The sequence below is a fragment of the Tachypleus tridentatus genome, chromosome 10, assembly GCF_004210375.1.
Source record: "Tachypleus tridentatus isolate NWPU-2018 chromosome 10, ASM421037v1, whole genome shotgun sequence".
Taxonomy (NCBI): Eukaryota; Metazoa; Arthropoda; class Merostomata; order Xiphosura; family Limulidae; genus Tachypleus; species Tachypleus tridentatus.
The window spans coordinates 68011046-68026992 of record NC_134834.1 but is presented as its reverse complement, the minus strand read 5'-3'; the positions used below and the strand labels follow the sequence as shown (position 1 = coordinate 68026992).

At 29.7% G+C, this 15947-nt stretch overlaps 1 protein-coding gene across 1 annotated transcript; it reads left to right on the top strand.

Annotated features, from left to right (window-relative positions):
- The first annotated feature begins 746 nt into the window (after positions 1–746).
- LOC143229486 (transmembrane protein 72-like) lies at positions 747–13957 on the top strand. The gene is made up of 6 exons (XM_076461870.1): positions 747–1026; positions 3118–3178; positions 7069–7140; positions 7702–7841; positions 9144–9249; positions 10099–13957. The coding sequence occupies exons 1-6, from the start codon at positions 942–944 to the stop codon at positions 10187–10189; spliced, it is 555 nt and encodes a 184-aa protein (XP_076317985.1). The 5' UTR covers positions 747–941; the 3' UTR covers positions 10190–13957.
- The last annotated feature ends 1990 nt before the right edge of the window (positions 13958–15947 follow it).

The window sequence follows — 15947 nt, the reverse complement described above, 5'->3', positions numbered from 1 at the left end:
GTAGCGATTTAGCTTTAACCACGTATAATAAGAACAACCAGCGAAGTGGATAACTCTACTCTCTTTGAATTAAAAAGACCTTTTTATTTAGCTAAGAAAAGTTAAATTTAAACAGTCTGTGCAGGATCTATAATAAGTGTGTTGATGGGAAAACTTCATAAAAGAATAAAATCTGTTGATTAGTTCTAAGTCCAGTATTAGGCGATTGTACAATACTGTAAGTATGCATGTTGTTTGACAACTCATTCAGATAAAGATTGCTTTCATTTTGTATAACACATTAAGTCCAGTTTGTTTAAATTTCTTGAACTCAGTTAGTTTGGTTAAATTTAGATTTACTTTGTAATCTACCCTACTGATCTTCATGTTTGAAAGCAGACCTACCTAACACTCTTTTAGAATATCAGTTAACCTGAAAACATCACACTAACATGGTTTGAATCTAGAAGACACAATACTGTTCTCGATTACGAATGTTTATTTTGAGAAAAGAACAAAATAAAATATGTACATATTTTTAGTTACTTTAGATTCTATTTTTAAAATGTGTGCATATTATTTGTTTATGTCAATACTTACAATATACTAAATATTGTTGATATTTGAAATTTTATATCACCCGATATCCTTTATTCTTCTCTTTCTGTATGTGCATAGACCTCTTTTTAATTTCTTTGTATCTACTATATAAGGGAATAAATATTATTTAAAATTTTTTCTTGTAAACCAACAAATAATAATAAGTTGCTGTTGTTTTTTCCCGTCAGACGGCTAGAGATCGTCAAAATATCCAAGAGAAATGTGCTTTTCGTTTGGGAATAAAGTATATGATACTATAGTAATTGGTTATATATAACGCGTAAATAGTTGCGTGTATACTATAGAAAGAAAAACGTGACTTGAAACAACAACAGTAAGTAACAAATCAGTAATTCCAAGTTATGAATTATAACGAACATAAATGTGCCTGGGTAATCGATTTTGTTACTCCTGCAACAAGAGTTTGGGGAGTTTTGAGTATTATTGGTAAGTTTTAGCATTGTCATTTGTGGTACTGCTATTATTATGTTTGTAGTAATTAGATTTGTAATATGAAATGTATTTGTGGCAGGACAGTTAAAGACGCTCAGTAGTTACATGATGAAAATTTAACCTTAGTTTGCTCTTTTTATATAATCTGTTTGTATAACTAGTATTAGTATATGTGGCTTATGTTTTTTTGGCATTTTGATCTCAAATAAAAGTCGTACAATAATCACGATTTCATTTGCAAACAGCGACAAAAAAAAAAAAAGAAAATATAAAAAGGCATGCATTATTATTATGTCTGCACAGGCTGAAGTACATTTGCAAGAAAATTCGAACCTCTAATAATAACTTTAAATTGATTGAAATCTTTGTTTGTGTACATTAAAATGAACATAAATAATCAGTTTCAGTGATTATATCTGGCTTGAAAAACCCTGTTACTTATAATATTTGAGGTCTTGTATTAATTATTAAAATTTCTATTATTTTTTGAGGAGTTTGACCTTTAGTTCTACAATCCTGGCTTTATCTTCACAGTTATTGTGTTGTAACTGAATGCTGTTTTATTTTTTACTTTTTTCTGTATCCTTTACGAATACTAATATTTTCCCTATAATATTATGTTGATATGATACTCAGTATGAGGTCTCATTGAAGTCTTGTACAAAGTCTTGTATAACTCTCATGATTGTACAGATCTCTATACTAAATGTAATGTAGTTATCTTGCTAGATACTCAGTTGAAAATTTAATTCCTGTTTTCCCAGTGATCTTACATCATTTTCTACCTCTACATAGTATCATCACTTTTATCCAGTTATCATAACAGGGACTGTTTGGCCCCACACGATTGTCCCTACACACTTTCTTTTTAGAAAAAGTAAACATTTAAATCCATATTTTTAAGGTATTTATATATTTTCCACTAAAACTCATGTAAGGTGTCAGCCACCATCTGCCCTTTTGTCTTTAGAATACAGGGGTAAGAAAGGCTGTTTAGAGGCCTTTTCTTCTATTGATCCAAAAGATAATCTACATTTGATAAGATCACTTCTTATCCTTTTCTCAAGAGACATTAGGGGTCTTATCCCATAAGAATACAGATCTATTCTTGGAATTATCATAACAGCTCTCTTCTGTGGAGGAACACATGTGGGCTGGTATCTCATGATGCAACTTGGTTGTTTATTTTAAGCTCTTGCTATATGTTTTTTTTTGTTTTATTATGCAAGTAAGATGTGATTCAAAGAATAATAAAATTATGTTAAAGTAGTTGTGAAAAGGTTGAGGCCTCAACGTGGTTAGAAAGTAGTTACAGGGTTAAAATTGACTGCGTCTATCTACATAGGGATAAAACCCTGAGAAAAAAAACATTACCTGGTTCTCACACTTTTTGATTAGACATGTTTTCATTCTTAATCCATAATAATAATGAATGTTTTTTGTCATTGTTTGCTTTTATGCATTATACATATCATCATATAATTTTTAAATATTAAGAACCACCAAACTAACAGGAACCCATTTATAATTGAAGGCTATAAATTACTTCTTTTAGTATTCAACATCATCATTAGTAATTACTCTGTGATTCAAATTTTTCAGTCCTAAAAGCATCCAATAAGAACAGGCCATAAACACAACAGCTCTTTAAATCAAGAAATATTTTTTCAAAAATATGCACAGTGCTGAAATATAGTCATTCTGTATGTGTAACTGTTTATCTCAGTATAAAAAAAAAAGAAGAAATATCCAGACTATACTGTACAAATCACCAGTTTTGTATTAAGTACTCAATATCATTACTTAAAATTGTTTATAAAAGTAGGTACAAATATGTATCTTCAGTCTTTCATTTGTTAAGGATTTTGAAGCCTGAGTCAGAAGCAACTTTGTTTTTATTTATATATATTTTTTAAATGCTTATATTGTATCTAACAAGTAGATTGAAGTTGATAAGCAGGTTTGTGTGAAAGTTGTCCAGCAAGTTAATTGCTTCTTATGTTGTGAATGTTGAGATTAGAGTATCAAAATCAAAACAAATCTGTAACTATAACTTTAAAATAAAAAAACCAATTTTTATTTCAGTCTTTTGGGGTGTAGGAGCTGATGTAGCTTTTCACAAGCATGACCTGGGAGCTTATGTAATGTAAGTAATACCATGTGCACCTTTATTCTCTTGTATCACATTAACATTGGAATGCTATTATGTAGTTTTTTTCTTGTAATATTGTACTTATTTTTAAGGAAGGCCTGGATTACTAAATTGGCAAATTTATAATCTTCATTCCAACTGATTTAGTTGTAGTGACATTAATTTAGATTGAAATAAAGGAATTGTATTGTATTGATGATTATGAAAAAAAAATTACTGGTACATATAACAAAAGTTTTAAGAATACAAGTAAATGTGTTTGGTTATATATATATATTTTGTAAGATTGAATATGTTTCATTTTACGTGTGTGTTTGGTCAAAATGTATAAAATTGTTTTTCAGGGTTTATGAGTTAATTCAGAAGCTTTAGAGCTATGGTACCACAAAAAACAGCAAATGTTGAGTCTTTTATTGGATTTAAAATTTTTTTTTTTATGGATAATCATACATTGTACATTTACTTGAAGCTTTTATTAGCTACTTGACAAAAAATGTGTGAAACTTGCTTGTGGTTGTCAAAAGGATGTGCTTATTGAGTCAAAAAGATGTGCAAAAAATGAATTATGGAGTCTTATAACCAGTAAATCATGTTAATGAGCAACGGATAGCACTATGTAATACAAATATTGTTCCTGGATAGTATGTGTTATTTCTTAATTGCTTATATTGTAAAAGTACATAAAATGGTCATTATTCCATTCAAACTTTGTTTTTGTGACCTGTATAATGAAATTTAGAAATAAGTCTATTTTCTATGTAAAAACGGGCAAATTTGCACATTTTCATTTACATAAAATCTGAATAAAACAACATATGAATCAAGATTTACATGTATTTAAACTAAAGTTATACAAAAATAAACAAAAATGTTTAAAAGTGACTTTCACATCAGCCCCTAAATATAGTCTCCCATCATGTTTTCTTTATACACTCCCAGGTCACAAAAACAAAGTTTGAAGAGAAAAATAGGTCTTTTCCATTTACTTTAGGCATAAGCAATTGGGAAATAACACTTTCTGCCCTGGAACAAGAAAAAGTAAAATTTTGTTACATAGTATAATTTCAGCAATTTAAACTTAAAAGATCTTAAAAATTAATTACTCCATACAGTCTTGTGATTTTTATTTTATATAGGAGAACAAAATAATTTTAGTTTTTCTTCTCATAATTTCTTTTAGAATGTCTGTTGAACAGATAAGGGTGGGTACTCTGTACAATGTTTTAAAGAACCAGTAAAAAGTAGAATAAAGGGTTAATGTAGATTTTAAAATCATTTCTTTGGTGACAGTCTATTCATTCCAAGTAATATTGTTCGGTGTAACAATCACATGAAGCGTTTATACCACTATTCCACCAGTTGTCTTTAGATACAAGTTTTTTTTTTTGTGAGTTACTGAACTAACTAAATTATTTATTGATTTTTGAAAGAATGCTGTAGACAAAGTTAACTGCACAAAAGAAAACTGTAGGTGTTATGGAACATTTCCAGAAAAAGCTTTTACATTTAGCTTTGTTACCTTTCTTTCTGGGTCTTCAATTTAAATGGTTTATTTGATAAAATGGCTTTTCTGTACTTTTAGCATTCTTGTGCAGAGAATGAATCAGTTTTATTCTGATGAACACAAATTATTCATCAGATATTCTATATTAATTTCTTATTTTTAAATCTAAGAAAAAGTACATACTGGTTTACAAATTTAAAACTTCCAATGCTAAGTGTGTTTTAAGAAATAATAGTACAAATAAATTTACAAACAAATGATACACAGAAGTTTTTCATAATGAAATAAGTTATAGATGGGGAAATAAACTAAAATGTGACCCTTAGGAAACCGTTATTTAATTTTACAATAATTAAATAAAAGGTTTTATTACAATGACTATGTGAAATCTTTTAATTTTTCATTAGTTTAGAAAGTGACATTATTACTAATAAATCTGCTCCTCAAATAAAGTTTGTAATTAATTTTTAATAATAGCAGCATATATTGCAAGGTATCTGTTTTATAATTAAACAAACAAATTGTATGTAATTTACAATGATGAATACAGAACTTATCTGTGGGAGTGGTGGATGACAGAGTTACTATATCATATCTGTGGAAGTTGAATATTCTATACATATAAGAGAGTGAATATAGGAGTTTCCCTCCCATTCCTATTAGGAGGTCAGTTTGGGAGTGTATGAGAAGTATGAACACTTTACACATGTAGGATCCTGCAAAGAAGACAATGAACTGTTTTTGTTGTCTTCATCTAGTTCTATTCTTATAGCACCTGAATGTAAACTGCTTCATCTGATCACACAAGAGGAGTTAAATGATCTGATTCATGACTTGTTTCTATCATAACGGTATGGAGAATTACTTGGCTCTCTTTTGCAGCAGTGTAATTTGTTATGTCCAGGAACAAGAGTTTCTGTTTTCTGAAGTCACTATCAAAGTCTTGCTTCTCATTAAAACATGCAAGATACTTTGAGTTTCTGTAAAAATGGAGACTTTTTATCAATTTTTCTAACAGTTAGTCTGAAAGTTGAACTTTCATACAATGGTAACACAAAACCGTCAATTCCTGTTGGTCATTCTATGAACATGAAAAAACATATCGATGCATGCAGATTATACATAAGGCCACCAAATATGATCATCATAGGAAGAACATATCTGGTGATCAAGCCATATCTGGATAGGCATACCAAATATTGTTGCCTTATATGTCTCTGGGCAGCCAAGATGATGAATTCATTTCAAAAAGAAGGAATGGCCAGTGATTGGGAATTACATACCAGGAAAACAGAATATTGAGTATCAGTCTTTAATGAATCTTCAAGACGTGTTTCTGTCCTCATTTCATATTAAACTGGGGTTCATGAAGAATTTTGTAGAAGGAATATACAAAAATGGTAATGGTTTCAGATATCTGTCTGACATGTTTCCAAAATTAAGGAAGTAAAAAAATGAAAGGAGGTGTTTTTGTTGGACTGCAGATTTGGGAAGTCTGATGATTTTGAAACAGAACTCGATACAGAAATAAGTTCCTGCCTAGAAATCATTCAAACTAGTTGTCAAAATTTTCTAAGGAAATTACAGATATGAAAATTATACTGTGGTGGTTGATGATATCTCAAGAACTACAGAAAAATGGAGCCTAGAATGTCACTAGAAATGTACTTCTTACACTCCTATATAGATTTCTTTCCAAAAGATCTAGGTGCAGTGAGCAATGAACATTGTGAGTGCTTCCATCAAAATATTTGTACAACGAAACAACAGTATCAAGGAAGATGGAATATTGTAATTATTATTTGTTCTTACAGCATGAAACTGTGAACATATGCAGAGTGTTCAACTAGTCCAGCAGATATTTTTAAAACAAAATAACCAATACTATGATAAAAGTTTTGAACATAGCTTGAATGTATTTTCAGTATATAATCTTATTATACTCTTTGGTTTTTGAACATTCTTAAATATAGTTTTCATTAAATAAACAAGTAGTTATTAAAGAAAATAGTTATTTTCAAGTTATGTAAGAATATTTTGAATAAATCTGTCATAACTTGAAAATCAGAAGTTTTCAATAATTTTCAACATGATGTTTATAATCATTTTCATGGAATTACTCAGAAACTATTACATTTTTTCTAGTAGCAGAGAAAAATGTATTTTGTTGTCCATTATTGTTAATGTAGGACTGCTGTCTGTTGATAGATTAATGTTTTTATTTTTCCCAACCTAAAATGTACTGATATTGATAGATTTGTTGGAATGTTCATTTGTTGTTTTAAACAAATAAGCACACATTTGAGTACTAAATTAATATAGTTTAGTAGATACAACATATACAAATATTATGTTGAAATTATTGATTTGTTTTCTTCAGAATATCTGCTGTCATACTTACTTTTCTAGAAACAATGTTTGTGGTGAACCTTTTCTTAGAAGCCTCATTCAGGTAAATATGATTACTTAGGCACTAATTATATACTAGCATATAAGAGAACCTAGATTTGTTATACAGTATATTGTATAAAGTAGGATTCTTTTATCTTTTCATCGCTACATTTATTTAATAAATGTTTTGTAGTACAAATCTATGCAATTCTCAAAAAATACAAGGTACTGTTAAAGCATAATCTTTAAATATATCTCTGAAAACTTGTACTTTACAAATGCATGTAGGAAAGTACATAGTAAATCATGATGGTAGTTGCAACATTTGAAAACTGCTATTTTGTTTACAAGTTTAAAATGTATGCATATAAGTTTGATTTATCAGGGCATTAACAATATAGCTAGCTAAATTAAAAATGCGTACAGAACATTTCCAGAGAAAAATGGATACTGACAAGAGTGTAAGTTCAAAATATACAGCTAGTCTTCACAAGTTATGTTTTTTAAATACGTTTTTAAATTTCGATTCACAAGTATATGTAGTTTACAAAAAAAACATTTTTTTCTTTTTTGAATACATATATATATATACACACACATTATTGTATGTAATTTTACACAGGGATGAAGATAAAGATGGCTGTTTTCGCTGTTGGAAGAGACTTCAGTGGCTAGACCTGTGGAAAAAGTCTTTACTGTATGCAGGCATGTCAATTCTGTGTTTTGTCAGGCCTTCAACTGTATGGCTGGCAACAGTTGCAGGTATAATTACCATTCGAGAAATTAATTTATTAAAATAAAGTGCTTGAATTGAATTGTATTTAACCATAGATGATTTTGGTCAAGTAATGGAAAAGGCTAAAACATTATTGGCAATAAATGTAACATACTAACAAAGGTGATTTACATCTTCTTCTAAGTTATGTGGTACAATATGCATTATGAAGAATTCTTTAGTACCTGATATTTTCTGTTATACTTTTGAACGTCTTCACCACTTTAATCAGTTTCAAGCTTGGCACATTGCCTCTGATGTAAATGTTGTTTATTTAGCTTGTGGTACATACACTTCTATTAATAGATTCTGGTTTAGTGCATTTTTTTTTTCTGAATAAGTTGTGAATGTAAACCTTGACTTTTATATTATGTACATTGTTCAAAGAAGTTTGTAGAGTGTGTGATGCTGACATCAGTATGCTGTTCTATATATCCTTTGTTTTCCTTTTCAGTTTTGTTTCTTGATAAATTTAAACACTTGCATCTTTCTTCATATGTATGTAGTGCTGTAATTTATTTTTCATTAATAATATTTCAGTTTTTTTTATAATTGTTAAACCTGCAGGATATTATCTTTAATGTTTGCAAATACAGTCCTTTCAACTTAGATTTTTGATTTATACAATCAGTGGTATTGTAAAAGATAACATTCCATTTATATTTGTCTTCAAATAGTTATGTCTTCTTTCGCTCAGTGGAAACTCCTAATGTAGTAAAGTAGCTAAATTTCATAGTTTTAAGTTTTTGAATTTATTGTAATTCTTTGAGGACCTTCTGTTTTGTTGGGGTGTTGAAATGTTATTTTAAAGTTGATTGCCAGTTGTATATGAGAATGTGGAAACACGAGGATGTTTGGTAAAATATTAAATGTTACTTAAACCTTGAGCCTTAAAATAGACAAGTTGAGAGGTGAAACTTGAATGCTTTTTGGGAAGCTGTAATGCTGTACTAAGTTTTGAGTGTTCATTTTGTTTAGTGCCATATATATCATGGCTGATTAACTGTTTTATTAAGTGGTTTAATTTAGTTGTTCCCATAATTTTTTTTTAAATAAAATAATTTGTTTCAACTTTACACAACAGATGTAGAGTGGTAGTTATAATTTTAACATTTAAAATAAAGTACCCCTACTAGACCAAAACTTGTCTATGATGCTGATAGGTTTATGATGCTAAAAATTAGGTTTCAGTACTTATGATGAGTATAGCACAGGTAGCTGTGTAGCTTTATGCTCAACAATAACTAAACAAAACTTAATTTTTTCTGGTGTGTTATTTTTACTTCCAGGTGTGATGTTACTAATCCTTGCTATCCTATATCTTCTAATGACTTATAAAGTGAAAATTGAATCTAGTGATTCCTTGCTTTTGGAAAAGGAGGGTTCCTATGACAGGTAATTCATGTTTCACTTAAACATAGCTTACCTTGCAATAAACTTTACCTACTGATTTTACTGATCAGATGAGTGTTACTTAAGGGAGTGTACTATTAAACTCTAACCTCACAGTTTTAAATCTGTCATATTCTGGTTACCATGATAACCCTGGTATAGCATGATTGAAATATTATTATAAACTCTCTCTCTCTCTTTTTTTTTTACTATCTCTTAGAAGTTCTTAACAAAACCTTAACAGTTTTTAAAGTTAGATTCTCTGTAGATGCTCTAGCTAAAAGTTTCTTAAAATTATACTTTGTCTAACATTTTTTAAACCTGCACATGTTCAAAGTATTATTAAGTTGTGCCTTTTGAGATGTGATTTGGAACAACTCTCATTTTTCATCACAGTTGTTAGAGATTTGTAAAATTTCATCCTACACATCAGCAAAATATAGAAGTATTTTAATAGGAAAAAAGAATGAAGTAATAATTTTTATTATGCAAAGCTTTTTTTTTTATTTAAGGAACAATTAACTTTTGTATCTTAAGTTATTTTCCATTCTTTGTTTAAAGGTACTTTTGTTAACAGCATTTGGTTTGATAATATATATATTTTTATTACTTTTCATTAACAAGGTAAATTTTATGTATTGGCCTAATATTGTAAGATATTATTGGGATTATCACTAAAAATATTTATAAGAGTGAGGGCACTCTGGTGTTTTTTCATGTTATATACTTCTAACTATACAGGTGTATAAAAGTAAGTTAATTTTCAGTTCTGATCTATGTAAGAAGTTTGCTTTGATCAGAAGTTATTGGTAATATCATTATTAACAATTTATTACATGGTTACTGTTTCAGATATGAAGATCTGCAAGATGAGATTGATGACACTCTTCCAGAACCAAGAGATGTTAATGTTGGAGATCAAGAGAGAATACTTGAGATTTAATGTGTTTAATGAGTCACTTAACACTGTTGTAGGAGAGGGTTTTTTAACCAAAGATTTTATATTTTGTGATACCAGTGAGCAAGGTGTTCTTGTTAACCAGAAAATAATTTGTTTTGGGTGGTAAGACAATCAACACTTTATCTTCATGTGTGTGTATAAACATATTTCTTAATAAAATTAATAATTTTTAATGGATAATATAACATTCTAATGATGAACTTAATGGAAAGGCATTTGAAACAAGCAGTTAATGATAAAATGTGTTACATCCATCATTTAACTAAAACTACATAATGTTAATTTTAAATTTGCACAGTTAATTAAGATGTGGGAGGTAACAAAGATGCACATTAACTTGACAAATATTGTTGTCAAGTTTCAGCATAACCACATAATGTGGTAATTTATTTTTTTTTGGTTTATTGTTTATGTTGACTAGAAATATATTTCAGTTTTAGGATTAAGAAGTTATTAAACTTTTGGATTTTCAGGCATAACTCCTTTTTATGAAGTTAGTGATTGTCATTATTATTTTCATTGTTTATGGTTCTTTATTATTTATTAACCTTGAAATTATGTTACTTGTAAACTACTACAGTAGAAAATTAAAAAACAGTGTGCATTTTGGTACTGATCAAAGCACATGGTGCTACAGTGCATTTACTGAAGAACAGTTATTTAACAGTTGTTTTACCTTAATAATTCTCATTGTTACAATTTAACACTTTTGCTGAAATAGCAAAATAACTGGAGGGTTTGTGATTGCCTATTTTGTTTCTTGCCAAACATTTCTTTACACTAAAAAACTAACCTTAGGGTATAGCAAGTAATGAAATTGTTCACTTTGGTTAAAGAGGCAGTTAAAAGATGTGATTCAACAGGAGTGTGTAATTTAGTGATTGTGAATTCATGATCTGTATTGTATGTATGTACGTGTGTGTGTGTGTGTATGCATTAAGCACTTTGAATAAGAATCAAGTTTTTTATTTCTTAATGAATTTCAATTTTGCATTGGCCTATGGTAGGCAAGCTGGTTGTGTGTCAGCTTTTCATGTTAGTCAACCTTCATTTTGTATTTATTTATTTTAATTAGCTGTCTTGCTAAATAATAAATGTGTGTGATTTGTTTTCTTTTTAGTGTTCATTAGGGAAGAAGATTTTTGTTTTGTGTGTCAGTCATATCATATCAAGTTATTTGTGCTTATTATGTTTAAAGGTTTGTTCCTGAAAGGAGCTACCAAGTTTGAAAGTCCATATGAACCTTTAATATTTTGTTTGGAAGGTGTTTAATTTAAAAATGAAAACTTCAGGCTTTGAAAACACTATATAATGAGGGCGATACATGAACTTTTAATTGTTGAGTTTCAACAAACCCTCATATAAACACCAAATTAAGTTAGTTTGACTAACAAAAAATTGGAGGTCCTTTTTTGTAGCCACATTTTTCTAACTACCAGAAAAATTGCTACATTGTTTTTTGTGTGTTTTCTGTAGATTCATATCTTCTCTAAGGTGACAGAAAGAGCTCTGTATTATCTCATTTTGAAATATCCTTATAACCACCTATTTTCTAAGGCTTCATGTGACTAAAAAATTGATTCATAGTTTCCTTTGTGGTTTCTTTATATCAATCTTCTCTCTCGAATTTCTAAGTTATAAACAAATTTCTGCATTATATAATTTGTAGAATCTTTCTATACACTTTCTTTGTGAGGCTTTGGATAACTAAAATTTTTCACATTGCCTGATTTTGTTGTGTCTCTGTATCCATCCTATCTTTGAGGTTTCAGGGATCAGAAAAATTGCTGCAATCTCAGTTTGTTTTTAATTATTTTAACTATCTTCTTTCTGAGGTTAGAGGAACATTGCAGCTTTAATTCACTCACACTTTTTCATTGATTAACAGTTATATTGTAAGTTTTGAGAGTAGTTTATGAAGTTGTTGGATTTTTAATAGTAAATAACATGAATGAACAGTGTTAGACATGAGCAAACTGAAGGGGAGCAACCAATCACTTTTTTTAAAATTCTCTCAGGTGAGCAGAAGGGTCTCAGGAAAGTGACGGAAAGTAACTTTATAGTATACTAATATATATTTTTATATACTAATGGCTTGACAATTAAATTAATAAATATTGAACATCTTTAAAAGTTGTATCTAACAACTTAAACTTTGTTAATTTACTTAATATTTTAGTTTTTCTAATGGGAATAAGTTATCAGTTATCTGGACAGTTTGGGTAGGTTTTGATAGCTCATGAGTTGTGAATATACAACTTACAGTGGTTCATGTAATGTTTCGTGGAACACAAATCATGTTCTTTGATTCCAAAATTTTCTGTTATTTCTACTTCCCACTATAACAAGAATGTCCATAAAGCTAATGAACTTTCTTTTGTTACCACTTTGATCATGTGCATACAAATAAAAACAAATTGGCAGAGTATGCTGTCACTAGCATTTCAGATATAATGGTCTCTAGAAAACACTGGGATCATTCATGTAACAAATATTTGTTGCTGACCTTTGGGATTTTGATCAGTTTAATTTGAAGGCATGTAACAAAGCATTCCTCTGGAAATGTTTTTAGGCAAGTGTGAGATGCATGTGAGCAGTCATTCACTTCTAATAACTAGCTTTGCATGAGTGTTTTCACTTTTAAGAAGTATAAAAATCTTTAAAACTGGTAGCATTAAATATTATTCATCTTTTTGAATTCATTACTTGGAAAAAAAAAGGTCTATTATGACATCATTAGTAGAAACAGTTTTAATTGTAAGTACATATGAGATGTAGAGATGCCAAATGTTTATAATATAAATATTTTTATTGGAAATTTTCCAAAATTGTCTAATTACTATCTCAACTGGGTTTTCTTCCTTTTGATGAAATGTCTTGTACATGAATGAGTTAAGAGATGTACTTTGAAAAAGTTTTCAAGTTTATGGTATCAGTATAAGAAAACTATTGTTCATAATTTTTGTAAACAATTATATATATATATACTTAAAAATGTTCACTAAAAGTTTTCTACTCTTACGTATCCTGGAATAAACCTGTTGATTTTGTTACAAGGACTGAAACCTATTTGGTGCATATTTAGAATTTTGGGATTATTCTCATCATATGAATGTCATTGTGTTTATCTTTGTTATGTGTTGCTAGGGTGTTGCAAAGCTTTTAAAATTGAATTGTGCCAATTTTTAAATACCCATTATGTCTATAAATTGTTTTTTATACAGATGGAATTTATATGCCTTTTTAAGAAGACTACTATACAAAGTACTGTTTTAGTTGCTTTTCATATTCAGAAGACTCCAAATCATATCATTCAATTTTGTGAAGACAAAATTTAGCCTTCTTTGTGTTGTTTTATTTGAAGCCTTAGAACAAGTGACATAAATACAAACATGCACTTGTATATTGAAAGTACTTTTTACGTATTTGATAAGGAACTTATGTGAAATGTACTTACAAGAGAGTTCATTGAACAAAGAAGTTAAACTAAATCTTCAGGCATCTGTAATTTATGACATCAGTTCTAATTCAGGCTGGGAAAATTGCTCAATGAAAACAATTGTTCAAAGGAAGGAAATTTTGATGAAACTCTGCAGAATGGATGGCAACTTCCTGTTGTGGAGACAAGGGAAGAGGATGACGTTTCGAAAGTCCTCTGTCTTCAGGTCAGTGTGTGTGTAGGTGTTGTCAGTCTTTTATAGTGTCCTGTTAGATTGTGGAGAGCATTTTATGATTGGTTGGATTATCACTGTTTCTCACTGGAGGAGAGATTTCCTGTAGATTCAACCAATGGCAGCCACAGGTTACTCACCTCTAATCTGGAATCTCTGTTTAGTGAAGATTTAATAGGGTTAATATAAAATGATTCTTTGATTTTTGTCTTGCTTGTTTGCTGATGAGTATATCCAGAAATGGTAGACTGTTTTGTACCTCTATTTCCATAGTGAAGTGGATTCTTTTGTCTATGAATTTATTAAACCTTCACTAAACAGAGATTCCAGATTAGAGGTGAGTAACCTGTGGCTGCCATTGGTTGAATCTACAGAAAATCTCCTCCAATCAGAAACACTGATAATCCAACCAATCATAACATGCTCTCCACAATCCATCAGGACACAAGAAAAGACTGAGAACACCTACACAAATACGCTAACCTGAAGACGAAAGGTGGAAGACTTTTGAAACATCATTCTCTATACTTGTGTCTTCACAACAGGCAGTTGCTGTCCATTTTAGAAAATTTCATCATGAATACTCTGCCTAAACAATCTATCAAAGAAGACAGAAATTTTACTTTATTTTTGTCATACAGACTTATTTAACATTATTAGAAATATACTGACAGAAGCCAACAACAACTTTATGAATTTTATGAGAACATCAGACGTACTTATAAAAAAAAAATTTAGTTTTAAGGTAAAGTAGTAACCTTCTGGAGAATAACTTTTAATTAACCAAGTAGAAGAGTGTCAATTTAACCATTGCTTCCTTAGATTGTAATCCTGATGTTTAACTACCTAATGCATCGGGCTATTGCACATGAAATGTTGGATATTCATGTACAAATTTGAAATTTCATTTTTAGTGACTTGAAGAGAAGCATTATCATAAATTTGTCAGAATAATATAATATATTGCCTGGCTCATTTCAAGCTCACTTTATTTTTCTTGTTTTGGAAACTAAATCATATTTAAATTGATTTTTGTTACAATGAATACAATTGACATTCATGTAATTTTCTTGTATGAGTACAAGCTAGGTCACAATGTGACAACAGCAGCTCATAATACCAATCATGCATTTGGTGATGGCACAGTTAATGAGTGCACAGCCAGTGTTGGTTTAGGAGATTTTGCTCTGGTGATGCAAGCTTTCAAAATGAGCCTTGGGGCTGCCCTCAGAAAACCATCAATGAGGAAGAATTGAAGAACTTAGTTGAATCAGATACATGTAAAACTGTGAAAGAACTTGTCAACAAACTTAATGTTTGTTATTCAACAGTTTCCTGACATCATGAAGCAATTGGTAAGGTGAAAAAACTTGATAAATGAGTATCTTACAAATTGACTGAAGACCATCAAACAAAACGAGTTGAAATTTGGTCCTCATTTCTTACTTGCAACAAAAATGACCCATTTCTCCATAGAATTGTCACATGTAATGAAAAACATATTCATTATGACAATTGAAAATGATATAGACAATGGCTTGACTATGAAGAAGCACCAAAACATATGCCAAAATCAGCTCTTCACCTTAAAAAGCTTGTGATCAGTGTTTGGTGGTTGTCAGCAGATTTGATCCATCGTTCATTTTTAAATCAATAGTTGTCATGAAAATATCCAGCAACAGTCAGTTGCAGTGGACCCATACTGCTTCATGATAATGCTTGATATCATGTCTTGTGCATTACTGTACAAAAAAATAAGTGAATTTCAGTATGAAACTTTGTTATCTGCCACATTCACCAGATCTTTCCCCAACCGATTACTACTTTTTTAAACATGTGGACGTTTTTTTTAAAAAGAAAAAACGTTTGCAAATAAAAAGTCAATTGAAAGTGCCTTGAAGACTTCGTTGCATTGAAGGACGTCCAATTCTTTAAAGATGATACCTGTAAAGTTACATCTCGTTGGCAGAAGTGTATTGAGTGTAAAGGTATGTATTTTGAATAAATAAATTAAACAACAGAAAGATGCATTTTTTTCACATTTTCCTTTAAACATTCAACATTTCATG

Bases quoted from the DNA above. Each gene is read 5' to 3' on its own strand.
- LOC143229486 (XM_076461870.1), top strand. From the start codon at position 942: ATGAATTATAACGAACATAAATGTGCCTGGGTAATCGATTTTGTTACT. The intron at 7,842-9,143 runs GTATAATTACCA...TTTTACTTCCAG, and splicing joins ATGGCTGGCAACAGTTGCAG to GTGTGATGTTACTAATCCTT. The intron at 9,250-10,098 runs GTAATTCATGTT...TTACTGTTTCAG, and splicing joins AAGGAGGGTTCCTATGACAG to ATATGAAGATCTGCAAGATG.